The following is a 16,994-nucleotide window of genomic DNA, read 5'->3' on the forward strand; positions in this document are numbered from 1 at the left end:
AACGTTTGTTTTCAACTAGAATCATTTGCTTCATTTTACGTGAATAGGGTTGTAATGGCATGCTATGGTGAAAAAGCCTGCCCAAGATAGATTCATATTCAAAAATCAAAATTTGATTGAAAACTAAAACCAATGGGTTGTATATAATCAAGACATCCACGATTGTTCGGTAGGAAGAGTCCACTAAAATACATGATCAAAATACATTAATAGTCTATATAACCTCGAAGAATAAATGAAAAACTTACTTTGGTGGTCACCTTGCGTCTCTCGGTAAAAAATTCAATAGCAGAGTCACCAGTGATATCGCCCCATCCAAACCGCGACTTGCCAATTCCTCCAAACGAAAAAGGTTCTCTTGGTACAGGAACTCCAATGTTTACTCCAACCATCCCTGCCATAAACCTCTTGACAAACCACTCAGCGACTCCTCCATCTTTGGTGTAAATACATGCTGCGTTACCGTAAGGACTCTCGTTTTCAATTTGAATAGCTTCTTCTTTGGTGGCAACTTGATATATACTAAGAACTGGACCAAATATTTCGTCATGAAGAGCAGCATCGGTTTTTGTTTTATGTAAGATGATGGTTGGTCCAAGCCAAAATCCGCTTGACATGGATGGGTGTGGAAGTTTTGCATCTGGAGATTGAGGATCCCATTGTCCCGTACGACCGTCAATAAGGATCTGAGCACCAGAATCAATACTTTTTTGAATGTATGATGAAATCTTGGTATAAGATGCCTTGTCAATCACAGGACCCATGATTTCTGAACACCCTTCTGCCTGGCCTGGTTTGAGTGCTGATGCCTTTTTCACGATTGCTGCAACAAGGTCAGACTGTACTCCAATTGTAAGGAGAACTGATGCAGCCATACATCGCTGACCTGCGCACCCAGTAAACGATGCGACAATGTCGTTGGCGGCCATATCAAGATTTCTATCTGGATAGGCGACTAGATGGTTTTTTGCACCACCTTAAAGTTGAATGCATAATACATGTGTAATGAGTGTTTGAAATACTTGTGTGGTGATTCATACCACCAGTACTGAATAATGAATACATACCAAGAGCCAGAACACGTTTGTTTAAATTACTGCCACGCTTGTAGATCAGCTCGGCAACAAGTGAAGTGCCAACAAATGTCACTGCCTTGACACATGGATGATCAACAAGCTGATTCACGACTAAATGAAACAATCGGTATCAAATTAAATTAGGATTGAACGAGAACAAGCGCATAGATCTATGATGTTCCATTTACCTCGAGCAGTTCCATGTACAAGATTGACGACACCGTCGGGAAGTCCAGCCTCCTTGAGTAACTCCATAGTAAATGACATGGTCAATGGAACTTTTTCGGATGGTTTAATTACCATAGAATTACCCTATACCAAACCAAAAAATTAGGCCGAGTAAATGGGTGGTGTGTGTAGTGTCTGAAATATAAAAATAAATTACATACAGATGCAATTGCAATTGGAAGCGTCCACATGGGTACCATGAATGGAAAGTCTGAAGTTTAAAGTGTGATATTTTATAAATGTTGGTTAAAATTGAATCAAGGCTACATTCATGCAATTGACGTTGCTCAACTCACTAAATGGCACGATGGACACGACCACACCAAGCGGTTTACGAACATCATGGCAATGAACTATAAAACCAATCAGGATCAGAATACTAATCAGCCTTTCAATTGATCCTAAACCAAAAAGCTTGAGTTGTGTGTTTACCTCCACGAGATACCTCGAGTATTTTTCCTTGAGAGACTTGAGGCATCGACATGGCATACTCGACGGTCTCGTTGCCTTTAGAGATTTCTCCCATAGCTTCGGTAAATGTCTAAATATCACAAACGGATTACTGCAGATATGAGTATTGATGCAATAAAAGCGTATAAACTAGGGTTGATTGTAGCTCATCTCAACCAGGTCATACCTTGCCATGTTCAAGCATAATTAGCTCTGCAAGTTTCTTGCTATGTTTAATTACAAGCTGGTGAAACCTGACAAGAATCTGGACTCTGTCCTTGACAGTTCGAGAACTGATGGGTCGATAATAAACAGTCAAGCATGGGTTGAACAACAGTCAATAACAACATTCTTGAAACTCATGTAGTGGATGGATCAAGCCAAAACGATGGTAGTATCAATGCCATGCAATTGCAAAAAGTTACCTCCAAGATTCATAAGATGTTTGAGCAGACAGAACAGCAGCATCGACGTCTTCAACTGTAGAGAGCGGCACATGGGCAATCACACTGCCAGTAGCAGGACTGGTGACAGGAAGAAAGCATAAAGTATCATTCACAGCCGGATTAGCAGCAACTACAGGCTTATTGTTGACCCAGTTGGAAAGGACTTGTGGATTCATGGTCGGAGTCAATGGCATGTTGTGATTGTCGAGTGATTAGCAAGGAAAGCATTTTGCTTGCTTAGGATGGCTTGTACACAAGTATCGATTGTTGGCACTGAGGATTACATGAGTATCGATCTGATTGCACTTTGTAATATTATTCCTGATTGCAATAGTCTGAAGGACTGGCCAGATGGGAATGGCATTGACAGACGAACCAATTCAGTGAAATATGTTGATGGCAACCAACTGCATAAGATGAGCTTGTCAAATAATACATCGAATTGGTCGTATTAGATTACCACAAACTGTATTGATGCCAGTTATTTCATTCTATCCTATTATAACTAGAGTCGTGCATTTATCTACTCTTGTAGAATTTACTGCCGATGCTGCTGTTCTTTCAGTTGCTGACAGTAATGGTCTTTAAAAGCGATTGTAGGAATATGATGGATCCAACAACCAACAACTCTTTCTCATCAGTGCTTTGGTTATAGATATTAAACTTTTTGGATATACCCAGTTTGGTAGTATTTCGGTCGGTGACTGAAGAAAATAAGAGATTGTCAGCAACCATTAATTTTGTTTTGCAAATATCGGTAAACTACCGATTTGGATGGCATGACCATCATTCGTGTGTTTTGTACCATGGCGACAATCTGGCTTGTCGACACGATCAGTTTGCTGGACGACCTGTTCCTGTCAATTGAATATAGGACGTTATTCATTCGGTTTAGCAGCTGATCTCAATGTTAATCTTGTTTTGACAAGAGTCTCAGTATTCTACCTTGTACAATCTGCATGATAGTCTAAAGCAATCATGCAGTCTTGCAGGGAATTTACATTTCCAAAGTACTGTAACAGCAATCTGCTTGATGCCATCAGAACATTCTCGAAACATGGTAGAATTGGTCTGGAGTATAAATAAATATTCCTGTCATCATTCCTTTTGTTTTCAGTTGTAAAGCTGTATTTGCGTAAAATAGAACACTGAATAAAGATGACAAGATACAATAAACAATCTCATCGAATGATTGGCGCCAATTTAGTAAAATTTACTAGGCAGCATTGTGCCCTGTGAATCCCCAACAAAGTCGATTGACCCTTTACTCATTTTTGTATAAACAATTGAGCAAATGTTTAAAGCAGCATTTGTCTTACGATTCCAGTAAATCTCACTTGTTTAATTTTCAGCTCCTCTCTACCAATCAAACATTAAAAAGTAAATATTGAATGGCTAGTAAAAAACGATTGCATTTCTGAAACGTAAAGTCTGTTTTCTTAAACTAGAGCGCGAGTATCTGAGATTTTAGGATACAACAATTCAAGTTTAACATCATACTCATTGCAATCCAGACATCGGATTTGACTATTTGATGTCGATTAAAATCGACGATTGTAGTGTATGACTGCATAAAGAGAAATAACACGTTCAAAATTATAGCTTGATTTGTGTGCATCATGGTGGAGGTTGTGTTTGAAACAAGGATTGAGAATGCCAATTGAGCAAGCAGTCAATTTGTAGCAAGCACAAGTGTCTAATTATTATTTATTCGAAGCAAAAGAGGCAATCTGCAGAATAAATACAAATGTTCCACTTTATGTAAATACGGCTGCAATAAAATCGTGGCTTTGTGCCACGTGCATAATGATACAAATTTAGGCAGCTTAGCTGGCCGTACGGGACTATATATGGTGTTGTATATTCAAAGTGCGCCATCATTTGATGCTTTTGATGGCAAATTGTCAATAAAACTATTTTGAATGTCTGCATTTCAACTTTAGATTCGATTCAACCCACTCTAATAACTTTGAAGCTTGCATTACTGAATTTTCTATTGACCACTTCCGGCCATGGCATTTGGTCGATCCAAGTATCTGTGCCTGGTGCTGCATTTTCTTCTTTGTCTATCCTCTACAATACATGCCATGACCGTTACTATTCCTTACTATACCTCTGACGGTGTTACTTCAAGTGGCCAACTACAGGTAAACCTGCATATTTTTCTATTTTTTGGAAGTTCACGACCGTTCAAATTGGATTATGTTTGCTACCCGTATTTGAATATATTCGGGATGACCAAATGTGATTTGATTGTGTTGCAGGACAGCCCACTAAAACGCTCTTTTATTGTAGGTTGTAAATACTCCCGACACAATTGGTCTTGTAAAAACATTTAATTTCACCAAAATAGGTCGTCCATGGGTAGGCAGTGTGTCGTGGGATGGTGCAGTGGTTACTCTTCTTGGGACACTATCTAGTGACAAAAACATACAAGTGTATTCCTTTTCCATTCCTTATGGCGATGAGAGATCTCGTCGTTTTTCTGTCACTGCAAAAGCCACTCCAGCCAATTCTACAGCGCAAATTGAATCTAGTAATCAGGGTGTGGAATACGATAGACGAGTATCGTTTGGTGCTGCTTTAGCAGACAGCGCAATTACTCGCGTTGGTAGCGTTTCATCCACCCAAGAACCTAGTGCATCACAGACTGTGAGCTCTGCTTTGCCTGGATCCTCCGCTACAGTTTCTTCCAGCAGTGAAACTGAAAACAACTCGGTGAACAAGCCTCAGCAGCAACAATATGGTAATTCAAATGGCAGCCAGCAACTTACTCTGCCACTTATTGTTATCATTGCGTGCGCTGTAGGACTTGTAGTGGTTGTGCTTGGTGCTGTGATGTGGCGTAACCACAAGCGACGCCAGCCAAAGCTTAATCCCTCTCAAAATTCCTATGCCAATCTAAATGGCGTAGACTATGCTGGAGCTGGCACCACTATGAGTCAAGTCGATTCTGAGAAAGCACTGGTTTTTGAGCGTGCGCCTATTCCGCGACTTGCTCACAAGAGCAATGGCGTCTCTCCGGCTTTTGCATCTACTGGTCGTGTAACTACTTCCGAAGCAGCAAGATCGACCAACAGTCCCAATCCATTTGATGAGGACACTGACGATCGCAACAGCGCAATAGCAACAGCCATATTTGCTTTTGGGTCAATTCCACCACCCAACTATCCTCCGCCTTCTCACTTGGCTGGCCTCCGTAGCTCCTCCTTTTCCAGCCATCCAATAAGTTCACCACCTTCTTCTGCTCGTAGTCATCAACTATCTATTGTCTCGCCACAGTTTGAATTACCAGCCATTGATGAAACAATACTAAATCAGCCATGGGAATGGGGTCCTGATCAAAACGCTGTAATTGGCAAAGAGTTTGATGACAACAAAAGTGCGAATTCCAAGCGTGTTTAAGCCATCAAGTCTTGAACTGTCGATTACATCCATTGCATATCTTTTCATGGCATCTGTTTTACATTCCAGCTATAAAACAGCTCTAGTCTTTTTGGAGAGGTGGCTTAAAACCCATGTACTTATGCTTTTTGCACCTATCGAGCATATCAATGTCGCTGTGTGAAAATAGATTTCTATCGGAGCTTGGCTTTTGTATTGTTTATAACCTTTTTAAAGCCGTATTCACGTAAAATAAAACATTTATCTGTATTTATCTTGGATTGATCATGTTGCTTCGGAATAAGCAATGACTAAATATTCTATGCTTTCCTATTACATACTATTTGTATAGAAGCTTTGTTGTATTCTGAAATCAGCCATGTTTGCGCTCTAGTTCAAGAAAACATTTTTAGAATGCAACTGTTGTTTCCATTTCAATTACATAATGTTTAGATTAGAGAAAGGTTGGAAGGATATCAAGGATGGGAATGAATTGAAATTCGTCGAGCATTCTTGTACAAGAATGAACACTAATAGGAAATATCAATGAGCTGCAATAAGTTCACAAGACACAATACTGCTCAATAAGATTGGTACCAATTAAACATGACACGAGCCGTCTACTAATACTCTTAGTGTTTCGTTTTATGTGAACATGGCTGTAAAAATAAAATAATGCGTTTCGCTAGTTTGCAATGATGCAAATATGAACTACTTAAATGATTTATTGTGATATGTGATGATCAGGGATAGGTTGGTTCGTTTACTTGTTGGTCCGAGTCGTTATCGCAACTGCCTTCAATGCTTGATCTGAAGTCATCTTGATCAACCTCGGGAGTGTATTCGTGTTTCAGGGTCATGCTGTCATTGAATCGAACTCGTTTACACAATGGTCCATCCAGTCGTGTTGTACCGTATGTGTCTTGAGTATGTTGCAGCAAAATTCCCTTGTGTTCTGCAGCTCTTTTACAAGCAAACTGAAATGCCTTGGATTCGCCCATATCCGTATTCCATCCAATGACTAGGTTTCTTGAATCAGAGTCACAGCTGTCTGTATCGGATGGTGATGATGCTGTATTCGTATGTCGCAGCCACTGCAAGCCACTCATTTGACCGCCCAAAGTAATACGAGAATGACGGGTTCTATGACTGCCGCTAGTATGTCTCGCAATAGAGTTCAAATCAAAAAGCGGTAGACTGCTGTTGCTGAGACTTGATGATTCATTGTAGGAGACTGGAAGGTCACACTTGACACTACTTTTGGATATCAATGGGATAGCAAACATACTACGGAGGTTTGAGCGACTAGAAATCTTTTGTATTTTGGGGAGATAGTGCCAAACTAAATCTACTGTGGAATCTTCTAAGCTTAAATTGTTTGTACATGTTGGATCAACCTCATCTGCATTGTAGTCCCGTGACCGAGCATCACTACTCAGCTTGCATTCACAATGCTCTGCCACCGGACTCTGGAAAGTATGTTGCTTTGGTCCGTTCTCCTGCTCGTGGGTTGAGCTTTTTACCCTACATGCCCGTCTTGTCAAGGCTTGCCCCTCAATAGGACTGTTTGGTTCATTGGGCATACCGTCTGCATGAACTGAAAATATCAAACCTGTCAACATGATTCCAGCCAAGATTTCATTGTTTTTCCAGAAAGCTGAACAAATTGCAATGTCTGAAATGGACAGATTGCTACTTATTATATGTGGCTGGCTTTATTGCGGTCTTGATAAAAAAAAGATTAAAGCAGGGCAGTTAGGGCTGAAGAATAATGTATTTTTAAATGCCCTTGAGCCCTTTTTATAGCCGTATTTACAAATGAAATACTAAATAAGGGTGTTAAAGCGTATAGTAAGCAGTCAGTCTTATGAAATAATATTTCCAGCCAATTTTACTGAACGACATGTGTGCTTTCATTTAATCTTCAAAGCTATCGAGTCTTGTGCTTATTTGTTAAACTGAACGAATATTCACGCTAGTCAATCTTCAACTTTCCTTCCCTCGAGACCAGACATTACAAGTGAAAAGCAGCTACATTCCCGAAACGGCAGTCTGTCACTCAAGCCACAATGTAAATGCATTCGAGTTTTAAGACACAACTGATAAGAGTATATGTTTTGACAATCAAAACGGCGAGTTTAGATTTATTTCAATCCAGATACTGGGCTGACTGTTATCAAACTGTACATGCTCCTGTATTATAAGAGCTCACAGATACGTCTGCGTTCTAGTTCAAGAGAACAACCCCAGGAATGCAGATGTTGTCTTTATGCCAATCACCAGAGGAATCTCGGCGAGTTTAGAATACTGCTCAGTAAATTTGACATCAATCACTTCGAGGCTGGTGATTTATGCATCTGATTTTACATGAATGCGACTGTAGATGAATCTGATAGATAGTGAGTCAATCAGCAATATATGGCTGTTTTTGACAAACAAAAAAATAAGCTCTAGTTGTTTGTCCATGCGCATGAAACTTCCAAGTAGTGAATCGGCTGCTGGTAGAGCGGAGATGCGATGATAGACTCTGTCCAATAGGGGCACTACCTTTTGTATACACTATTTTGTATACATTCCGTTGGTAGTCATTTGGGCAAATTGAGCACTAATTCATGGAGTGTCGGGCTGTTCAATCAAAACTTGGCAAAGCTTAAGGGCTTACCATTTACATCAACATGTAATAATCAGGTGACTAGTCACAGGGTCATTGTTTGGATTTGCTTTGAAAATCCACACATTTCTGCCTAGTTAAGCTCGATTTTGCAATTCATGACATGAAAACTGACGTTTATTAGCTTTGAATTACAAGAATTTAGAGCGCAGCCTTCAATCGTATTAGTGTTATGCTTTGAGCTTGATCGAATTCAAGCCGCCAACTGAGGCTGATTCTTGCAGATATCATAGTTGTGGTTTAGCTTACGACGACAGTTTGACTAAACCATGACTGCAAATCAGCTACACTTTCTTGGCTGGATCCCTTGCGCGATTTCTGACTACTCAACCAGTATCATGTATAAAGTAATAGCACTTGATGTAATTACGTTGAAAAAGGGATACTTGAAAGCGGTGTATCCACGTGGTCACATGATTCTAAGCCCAAACATTTGCATGCAAAAAGTTGGTCATGCTATCCAGTACCAAGCCAAACGTTTAGCCATGCTCGCTTCCTATCAAGTATAACAAAACGAGCATTCCTATTTTCGAGCAGTGCCGCTCTCCACACCCTTATGCCCTTTATAAAAGAGAGTGTTTCCCGCGCCCATGAATCAATCGAATTTTATTTTGTACACCAATCAATCTGTAATTCAGAGCAATGGAAGCCCAACATGAGGTGCGTTTGAAGTTCGTACTACCTGCATATTACACTCTAGTCCCAATGGCCATGCAACGTGGATAGATGGGATTGTATCTGGAATTCATTTTATTGTGACCTGGTGTATTTGATTTTATACAAAACTGCCATGTGTCCATGACATCTACGTTGATGTACTTGTTTACAACCATATCCACGCTCTGATAATTCATGTCCATGTACATGTTCTGGACAAATGTGATTGGTGCACCATGCATTTGAACTGGCAGTTTTGATGTGCCAATAAAATACAGCCCTGCATTTACCTGGGCGTTGTTGGCATATTGAGGCTGCGCAGAAATAGATGATACTGTCGCGCAGTCGAGCAAGAGCTCAGCCTTTAATGCATTCGAGTTTTATCCGCCAACGCTTATTATCATCCCTTGTTCATGTTTGCGGCCCTAGTCTAATTATTGTTTTCAATGCAGCCCTTGTCAAGCTTGTTTTTTGTAAACTTATTTTTTTAAACTTTTGTAGGTAAAAATTGACCCCGAGTCAAAGCACGAGTACGATGCCGAACCTACCACAGTCAAGCCAATGTTTATGAAGCGTACCAAGAAGGAGCTTCTCATTGATCTTGGTATCTGGATTTTGATTACTGCCTATGCCGTCACTCTTTTCGTCAAGGGCAGAGGAAAGGACGGGTTTGAACTGTATACCATTCTCTATGCATTCATTTCACTCCGTCTGCTTGCGCGTCACATTTCCATATCTCAAATCATCTATACTCCACTCGGCAAGGCAGTCGACGTAATCACGGCTCCTTTTAAAAAGATATCTCCAATTATCCGTAGCTTTACCTTTCTTGCTTTTACCCTCTCTGTTATGTTGATCGTCTCGATGACTAATCCCGAGAGTGGTGACAATACTCGGATTGCTCGACTACAGTCCTTTTTAGGTGTGCTAGTCACTATTTTCCTCATGTGGCTTACTTCGACTAATCGCAGGGCTGTCCCATGGCACACTGTTGCTTCTGGCATGTTTATGCAGTACATTATTGCCCTGTTTGTGCTTCGCTCTTCTTTTGGTTTCAACATTTTCAAGTACATTTCCGTCAAGATTGCTGCTTTTCTCGACTACTCTCACTTTGGTCTTGAATTTCTCATTTCCAACTCTTACGATCACACCCTGTTTGCCCCATCTGTGTTTCCTGCCATCATCTTCTTTTGCTCTTTTGTCTCCATTGTTTATTACTTTGGAGGTATGCAGTACATTATTGCCAAGATGGCCTGGTTCATGATGTTCGCAATGGACGTGTCTGGTGCAGAGGCTGTTGTCGCTGCTGCTTCTCCCTTTATCGGTCAAGGCGAAAACGCTCTTCTCGTTCGTCCTTTTGTCGAACACATGACAAAATCCGAGTTGCATGCCATCATGACTGCTGGTTTCTCTACCATTGCTGGATCTGTGCTTTTGTTTTACATTTCCATCACTGGAAACGGTGCTGCTATTCTCACTTCGTGTATCATGTCTATTCCTGCCTCATTGCTGCTTTCCAAAATGCGTTACCCCGAATCTGATGTGCCTATGACCAAGGGCTCTGTTCGTATTGTGGAGCACGGTGAAAAGGAGGCCAATTTCCTTCACGCTGCCGGTAATGGTGCAGCCACTGGTATCCAACTTGTTTTGCTTATCGGTGCTACTCTTATTGCGATTGTTGCTCTTTTCACTGTTGCAAACGACATTTATGGCAATCTGTTTTCCATTGTCGGTCTCTACAATACTATTCACCCAGCTCGTCCTGATGGCACCTATGATCAAGTCACCATTCAGTTCACTCTCTCCTACCTCTTCTTCCCCATTGCCTGGCTTGTTGGTATTCCAATTTCTCAGGCCCGTGATGCTGGTGAAGTTATGGCTACTAAAATGGTGGTGAACGAATTTGTTGCTTACCTCAGTCTTGGTAAAACACCATCTATTCCTCAGAATTCGCGCGCCTTTAATCTCATGGTCTTTGCTCTCTGCGGATTCGCCAACATCTCTTCCATTGGTATTCAGCTTGGATGCCTCGGTGCCATTGCTCCTACCCGGAAAGCAGATTTAGCCACATTGGTTGTTTCTGCCATGTTGGTTGGTACTGTTGCTACTTTCCTAACTGCAGCAGTCGCGGGTACTCTACTTTAACTGACACAGACTTGGAAGTTGGTCTTTACATGTCATTTTCGGTGCGAATCTGCATCTCCGTCTTAATTTTTGTTCTACGTTTATTCCCATATTGTCTTATTCAATATTCTTTGCATCGGGTTGGATAATTTATTCAAGGATCTAAAAATTGCCGAGCTTATCTGTCTTTTAGATCTTTATTAATGTACCTTGCAATTTGTATTTCATACAAACCTGCCGAGTTTATGGTCTTTGATTGGTTTGATCTCCGCCATTTTCATTTCTATAATTCCATTAATTTTGGATTACCAATACATTACTTTATCCCTCATTTTCTGATATTTGTTGTTCGGTGAATTGGGGGTTTTTACAGTATATACAATATTTTTGGGGTTCAATTGGTAGTTCGTTCAGGTGACAAATTACCGGCCTATTAAAATTAACGAGCGTAACCAAACATCACTTTGCTTTTATCCTCACTAGTGTCACCCTGTTCGCAATGGTCAGACTTTTTTCTAGCGACAATCAAGAGTTTAGTGTATCCAAAGAGATTGCATGCCAGTCTATTCTGGTCAAGAACATTCTCGAGGATTTGGATAATGATCAAAACGCAGTCATTCCACTGCCAAACATTACTGGTGTTGTTCTTGCCAAAGGTATGTTTTCTATTGCACATGTGCTGTAAATCAATCCGTAGTCTGCTGCTCCCCTACATTCCCATAGCATTGCTATTCCTCTGACTTTGTAGAGTTGAATGCATGCAATGCTGGATGGTGAAGGGCAATGATTCACCATCGCACTATCAATGTCTACAATCAAGACATTGACTTTGCTGACCTGTCATGAGTAAACACCATTGATTGTATGGTGTGATCGTTTTAAACTGGTCATCGAGTCATTTAATAAAACAAATTGACCAATATCTGTTCATCCACATGTAGTTACATGTGCTCCTAATTAACATCCGTTTAACACTTACTATTCAATCATTATAGTTATTCAATACGTTGAGCATCACAAGGACGATCTTTTCAAAGACGAGCCTGTCAAGAACTTGTCCGAGGACAAAACCAAACCCTTTGAAAAACCAACCATTGATCTTGATCCATGGGACAAGGAGTTTACTACAGTGGATCAGAGTTTACTGTTTGATCTTATTTTTGCTGCCAACTATTTGAACATAAAAAGCTTACTAAACCTTGGTAACTGTCACTTGCTCTACTACTGTCTAATCTTAATGGGCTATTGACATTGATGTTTCAATCCATGATATTTCAGGGTTCAAAGCTGTTGCTAATGTAGTCAAGGAAAACACTGTCAGAGACATTTGCCAGGTATCTACGTAGACAATCATGCATATGCATTACTGTTTCCAGAACTAACTCTTACCTTTTTGATATCCAATTAGGCTTTCCCTATTAGCTCCAACGAAGAATGATACATCTTGTCTTAATCCAAACCATATGGGATCGGTTTAGCTTGCATGTATTACATTGTTTTTCAAAGCCATTCTTTTGACAATATTATTGCTTTCGATATTCGTTTTGCTCCTATTATTTGGCATAAACAATAGCTTATTAAAATTTTACTTGCTCAATAACCTCAATTTCTTTATATCGATGACTGTTTTGATGGGTAATTTTTAGCTAGAGACATCTGATTCAAACAAAATATATATAATCGGATACAATCAAACTATGATCTTGAACTGATTGTCACTTTCTCCATTTTAGACCAGCCTTATATTTTACGGTTGACGAGTTTACAGACTTGGAAACAGCAAAACCAATATCTGGACTGTAATGGATGAATCTGGGTTCCAACTCGACTTTATTGTACCCTAATCTCGGATATGTTTTCAATCTAGTTTGACAAAACAAGACCCGTATGTATCAGGGGTGCAACATTTGTTTACATGCTCAATCGCTAGGGGAAATCCGTGAGTGAGTCTAGAACATTTGATGAGTTATTATGAAACTGGCAGTTTATTGTATACTGCCAGTTTCAACTATTTCATTTTACGTGAATACGGCTGTAAACCCAACACATCTCAATTCCTCAATCCAATTTATTTCAAAGATCATCAATGTCCTGGCGTGCCTAATATCATTCCATACCCACTCTTGCCTATCCCATTACGATGAACTCGCTCTGCCTGTGCATTTACTTCTCCACTTACTCGCTTTAACTCAACCACTCTTCCTGCCAACTCGGTGCTTGTCTTGTCAATCCACTCCAATGACGCCAAATGATCATTCAAAATTCGTACAATCGCCCCAATAGGATTATCTTCTTCAAATGCAATAGGCTGCTTATTACCTTCGCTTTGACCTGCCGTCAATCCGCCTCCATACATAGTGGAGGGCATTGATGCATTGCGTGATTGATTCATGTCATCAATGATTACTCCCAATTGCAGTGACATATCGTCTAGCTGCTTATTGAGATTCTCTGCCAAGGTATACGCCTTTTCTCGCTCTTCATCTGCTGGTGTTGTTCTACAAGTATACAGTTTCAGCAATAAGATTTATGGCTTCACATAACATTGCATGTCTCCATATACACGCCAGCTACAATGTTTACCTGAAGTGTGCAGCCTGTGCATCGTTTTGAGACAAAGCTAATATCTGCGCTTGATAGTTGTCCAACGTCGCATCGAGTTCGTTTTGTTGTGCCTCGATATATTCAAGATTCTGGTCAATTTCCTTTTGTGCGGTTTCAGTCACTTGAAGCTCGTTATACAGCATCGAGATCTTTTTTTATAAAAATAGTCAGAGAAACAAGGTATATGCAATGCGTTGAATCTAAAGAAGTTTGAAGTTGAAACCTGATTTACTTACAGTTGCCCCATTTTCAAGAATGATTCGATCCCATTTTTGCAATTCTGTCGCCTGACTTCGAAAATTCTGAGTATATGATTCTAAATCTGTATTCCACTTGTTCAAAATATCTTCCAGAGTTTTATTCTTTAGTAGTGGTATGCCTCCTGCAGCCAAAGATGTGGTAGTTGCTCCAGCTGGCTTTTCTGTAGTTGTGCCAGTAGTCAAAGCAGCGGTTGCAGGAGTGGTAGTAGTAGGTGCAATGGTAGTGGACACGGACTTGACTTCAGCTAAACATTTACACGTAATTAAAATACACTACATATTTCCTATAAATATAGCCTAAACTTACGGTTAAACGCAGGCATTTTTACTCCACCAAAAGCGGGTGCGTTGGTTGATGCAGTAGTAACACCAGATATAGTAGTGTTTGCTGGAGCCAATGAAAAACTAGGTGCAGCAGCAGTTGTAGCCAATTTACCAAATCCAGATACACTTGTAGGGGCTGCCACTGTTTGAGTGGTAGCAGGAGCACCAAATAAGCTTGATGTTGGAGCTGTAGTAGCTGGATTAGTCGCGACAGCCGATCCAAACATTCCACCACTTCCAAATGAGGGCACTGCAGCTGTAGTAGTTGGATTAGTCGCAGCAGTTGATCCAAACACTCCACTACTTCCAAATGAGGGCACTGCAGCTGCGGTAGCTGGATTAGTCGCAGCAGTTGATCCAAACATTCCACCGCCTCCAAATGAGGGGATTGCAGCTGTAGTAGTTGGATTGGTTGTGGCAGCCGATCCAAACATTCCACCGCCTCCAAATGAGGGGATTGCAGCTGCGGTAGCTGGATTAGTCGCAGCAGTTGATCCAAACATTCCACCGCCTCCAAATGAGGGGATTGCAGCTGTAGTAGTTGGATTGGTTGTGGCAGCCGATCCAAACATTCCACCACTTCCAAATGAGGGGATTGCAGCTGTAGTAGCTGGATTAGTCGCAGCAGTTGATCCAAACATTCCACCGCCTCCAAATGAGGGCACTGCAGGAGCAGGAGCACCAAACATTCCTTGAGTGGGAGCAGCAGTAGTAGTACCAAGTCCGGTAAACGCTAAAGATACATATTAGTATAAAGTATGTTCATAAATATAATCAATCAATCCATAGTCGAGAGATTTACATGGCGAAGAGGTCAAGGTAAATATCAAAATGTCTAGTATTCTCTTGCCAGCATTGACTATCCTTGCACTAGACTCGACTCTTGTAGTCCATTCACACCACTATGTATTTACAACTACATTGATATGAATTCACACTAATCGACTTACAGAATTTTCCACCAGAAGGAGCACCAGTACCAGATCCAAACATGTTATAGTTGAAGATGGAGTATGTTTTGATATTCAGATGTCAGTCTGTTTTATAGAATGCACAGATAGTAGTCAGTATATCCATCGATTTTCAAACCAGTTCTAGACAGTATTCCTAGCGTCACTTTGAAATGGTGTTATACTCTTACCACGGATTTCAGTAATAACTTGTAAACGATGGAGAAAAATTTGAATCTACAAGCTTCAAAAATACTTGAAATCAAATGTAGTTTTATTCTTAAGCTCAAAGCATACCAACTCAATATACAGACTTGAACCTAGAATGATATGCGATATGTCTACTGATCCTGCATGCGATACAAAGCAACCATGACGCCTTTAGATGCAACTCGAGCACCCAAATCAACACTACCGACAACCTCATCATCACACTTGAACCACAACGTTCCGCCTCTTAATCGTGTATATGTCATAAAATGAGCTTGAAGCTGGGTAACAAACCCATGCAGACGATAAAAGGTAGGTATACGGGAATCTTGTCTAAACCCAGCATGCGCAGGCATCTCAGCGTTTGGATCTAGATAAAACCCTAGATCTAGCTCGAGAGGAAGCTCGATTGAAGTCGCATGATATTTTGGAGTACCCGAGTCTGTAGGTGTGCACGTACCACCAAGATGAGAGTATTTTGAAGCATTTGTACTCTCATTATATGGCTTATTCAAAATGAAATCGGTTTGGCCATTGGAAATTGCAGTGGCTGGATTTGGAGTAGTGTCCAACACAGCACGATTGAAGCTTATTAGTAAGAAATAAGGAAGAAGCTGAAAGTGTTTCTTTGTAGGCAGCATTGAAAAATCATCAATGTTTCTGTTGGCACCGTGAAATTTGGAAGGATCGCCACCAAAGAATAAAGAAGGTGGAGATCGACCAAAATGGGTATTGAGTAGTGTGAGCAAAGAAACAGTTGCAGACTGGGAATGTGAGGTGATGTCTAGTGTCAAGATGGAGTTGGTGGGTTTGTGCGGTATGTTGGAGACTGGGTTTCCAAGAGGAATCTCACTGGCGATGGGTTGATGATCAGTAATACGATGGTCAAATCTCCGGCCAAAGCGGGTTTTGAGCAACACGCAATCTAAGAAACTGCGAGCAACTTGTTCAAAGTTTGCAGGAGCAGAATTTAAAGTAATATCTAGGCATTCCTGTAGCCAGTATAGAGCAGAGAGGATATCCGATGGAGATAGTTTAATGTCATGACGCAGATGCAGTGTTTGAGCCATGGCAGAAAACTTGGCAATGGCAACGTCTGGAGAGTTTACAGGAAGTTCCTGGTTGAGTTCAGGCAGACTAGTAAACAGCTGGATCAACGAGTTCATTGCAGATATGGGGATAGATAGCGTAGGATTCAAGAGCGGTTTAATGGCTCTACATCGCATACACAAGTAGTATTAGCAGGATACTCAACATTAGATGCAGTTGGCAAAAAACATACTCATCGGGCGAGTAGGATAGACAAGGCTCAGAGTAGGCCTCTTCCAAAGGAGGAAATACTAAGATGGAAGGTACAGACATGTAAGTTTAATGCATTCGCAGGGAAGCTCAAGAATTGCAAGTTTCCTTTTTGGCGTCGTATTCACGTAAAATGGTCACCAAATAAAGTGTAATAAACAGTCTGTCATGGTGTCACCAAATTTACTGGTCAATATTATAAACTTTTTACAGGTCTTTCTCGTGGTGATTGTCATGTGGAGTTGCATTTCCAAAACATGCAGTCGTTGGTTTCTTGAATGCGAGTGCAAACATGCGAGTTTGCAGTTTGA

At 40.7% G+C, this 16,994-nt stretch overlaps 7 protein-coding genes across 7 annotated transcripts; 3 read left to right on the top strand and 4 right to left on the bottom strand.

Moving 5' to 3' along the window:
• Nucleotides 1-12: 12 nt before the first annotated feature.
• BATDEDRAFT_32903 (uncharacterized protein) lies at nucleotides 13-2,404 on the bottom strand. Its single transcript, XM_006676694.1, has 9 exons — nucleotides 2,180-2,404; nucleotides 1,942-2,047; nucleotides 1,737-1,845; nucleotides 1,601-1,657; nucleotides 1,466-1,515; nucleotides 1,265-1,388; nucleotides 1,068-1,187; nucleotides 249-976; nucleotides 13-183 (listed from the first exon to the last, which is right to left on the bottom strand). The coding sequence occupies exons 1-9, from the start codon at nucleotides 2,392-2,394 to the stop codon at nucleotides 148-150; spliced, it is 1,545 nt and encodes a 514-aa protein (XP_006676757.1). The 5' UTR covers nucleotides 2,395-2,404; the 3' UTR covers nucleotides 13-147.
• A 1,808-nt stretch (nucleotides 2,405-4,212) lies between these two features.
• BATDEDRAFT_23037 (uncharacterized protein) lies at nucleotides 4,213-5,605 on the top strand (the record flags this gene model as incomplete). The annotated part of the gene is made up of 2 exons (XM_006676626.1): nucleotides 4,213-4,347; nucleotides 4,496-5,605. 2 exons carry the CDS (start codon nucleotides 4,213-4,215, stop codon nucleotides 5,603-5,605), a joined length of 1,245 nt encoding a protein of 414 aa, XP_006676689.1.
• Nucleotides 5,606-6,327: 722 nt separating this feature from the next.
• Nucleotides 6,328-7,167, bottom strand: BATDEDRAFT_23038 (uncharacterized protein; the record flags this gene model as incomplete). Its single annotated transcript, XM_006676627.1, has 1 exon — nucleotides 6,328-7,167. The coding sequence occupies one exon, from the start codon at nucleotides 7,165-7,167 to the stop codon at nucleotides 6,328-6,330; it is 840 nt and encodes a 279-aa protein (XP_006676690.1).
• A 2,582-nt stretch (nucleotides 7,168-9,749) lies between these two features.
• BATDEDRAFT_1611 (uncharacterized protein) lies at nucleotides 9,750-11,051 on the top strand (the record flags this gene model as incomplete). Its single annotated transcript, XM_006676406.1, has 1 exon — nucleotides 9,750-11,051. A coding segment is annotated over one exon (1,302 nt), but the record flags the coding sequence as incomplete, so codon positions are not given.
• A 484-nt stretch (nucleotides 11,052-11,535) lies between these two features.
• BATDEDRAFT_86660 (uncharacterized protein) lies at nucleotides 11,536-12,474 on the top strand (the record flags this gene model as incomplete). The annotated part of the gene is made up of 4 exons (XM_006676880.1): nucleotides 11,536-11,692; nucleotides 12,032-12,238; nucleotides 12,315-12,370; nucleotides 12,445-12,474. The coding sequence occupies 4 exons, from the start codon at nucleotides 11,536-11,538 to the stop codon at nucleotides 12,472-12,474; spliced, it is 450 nt and encodes a 149-aa protein (XP_006676943.1).
• Nucleotides 12,475-13,084: 610 nt separating this feature from the next.
• On the bottom strand, nucleotides 13,085-15,262 carry BATDEDRAFT_86302 (uncharacterized protein). The gene is made up of 5 exons (XM_006677010.1): nucleotides 15,175-15,262; nucleotides 14,208-14,957; nucleotides 13,877-14,145; nucleotides 13,620-13,789; nucleotides 13,085-13,534 (listed from the first exon to the last, which is right to left on the bottom strand). The coding sequence occupies exons 1-5, from the start codon at nucleotides 15,215-15,217 to the stop codon at nucleotides 13,120-13,122; spliced, it is 1,647 nt and encodes a 548-aa protein (XP_006677073.1). The 5' UTR covers nucleotides 15,218-15,262; the 3' UTR covers nucleotides 13,085-13,119.
• Nucleotides 15,263-15,515: 253 nt separating this feature from the next.
• BATDEDRAFT_86409 (uncharacterized protein) lies at nucleotides 15,516-16,746 on the bottom strand (the record flags this gene model as incomplete). Its single annotated transcript, XM_006677011.1, has 2 exons — nucleotides 15,516-16,599; nucleotides 16,667-16,746. 2 exons carry the CDS (start codon nucleotides 16,744-16,746, stop codon nucleotides 15,516-15,518), a joined length of 1,164 nt encoding a protein of 387 aa, XP_006677074.1.
• Nucleotides 16,747-16,994: the final 248 nt, after the last annotated feature.

Source organism: Batrachochytrium dendrobatidis, assembly GCF_000203795.2.
Source record: "Batrachochytrium dendrobatidis JAM81 unplaced genomic scaffold BATDEscaffold_2, whole genome shotgun sequence".
In the NCBI taxonomy this organism is placed as follows: domain Eukaryota; kingdom Fungi; phylum Chytridiomycota; class Chytridiomycetes; order Rhizophydiales; genus Batrachochytrium; species Batrachochytrium dendrobatidis.

Bases quoted from the DNA above. Each gene is read 5' to 3' on its own strand.
- BATDEDRAFT_32903 (XM_006676694.1), bottom strand. From the start codon at position 2,394: ATGCCATTGACTCCGACCATGAATCCACAAGTCCTTTCCAACTGGGTC. The intron at 2,048-2,179 runs GTAACTTTTTGC...TCGACCCATCAG, and splicing joins ACATCTTATGAATCTTGGAG to TTCTCGAACTGTCAAGGACA. The intron at 1,516-1,600 runs GTGAGTTGAGCA...TTTAAACTTCAG, and splicing joins CGTGTCCATCGTGCCATTTA to ACTTTCCATTCATGGTACCC.
- BATDEDRAFT_86302 (XM_006677010.1), bottom strand. From the start codon at position 15,217: ATGTTTGGATCTGGTACTGGTGCTCCTTCTGGTGGAAAATTCT. The intron at 14,146-14,207 runs GTAAGTTTAGGC...GTAAATGTTTAG, and splicing joins AAAAATGCCTGCGTTTAACC to CTGAAGTCAAGTCCGTGTCC. The intron at 13,535-13,619 runs GTAAACATTGTA...GTATACTTGTAG, and splicing joins GCACAGGCTGCACACTTCAG to AACAACACCAGCAGATGAAG.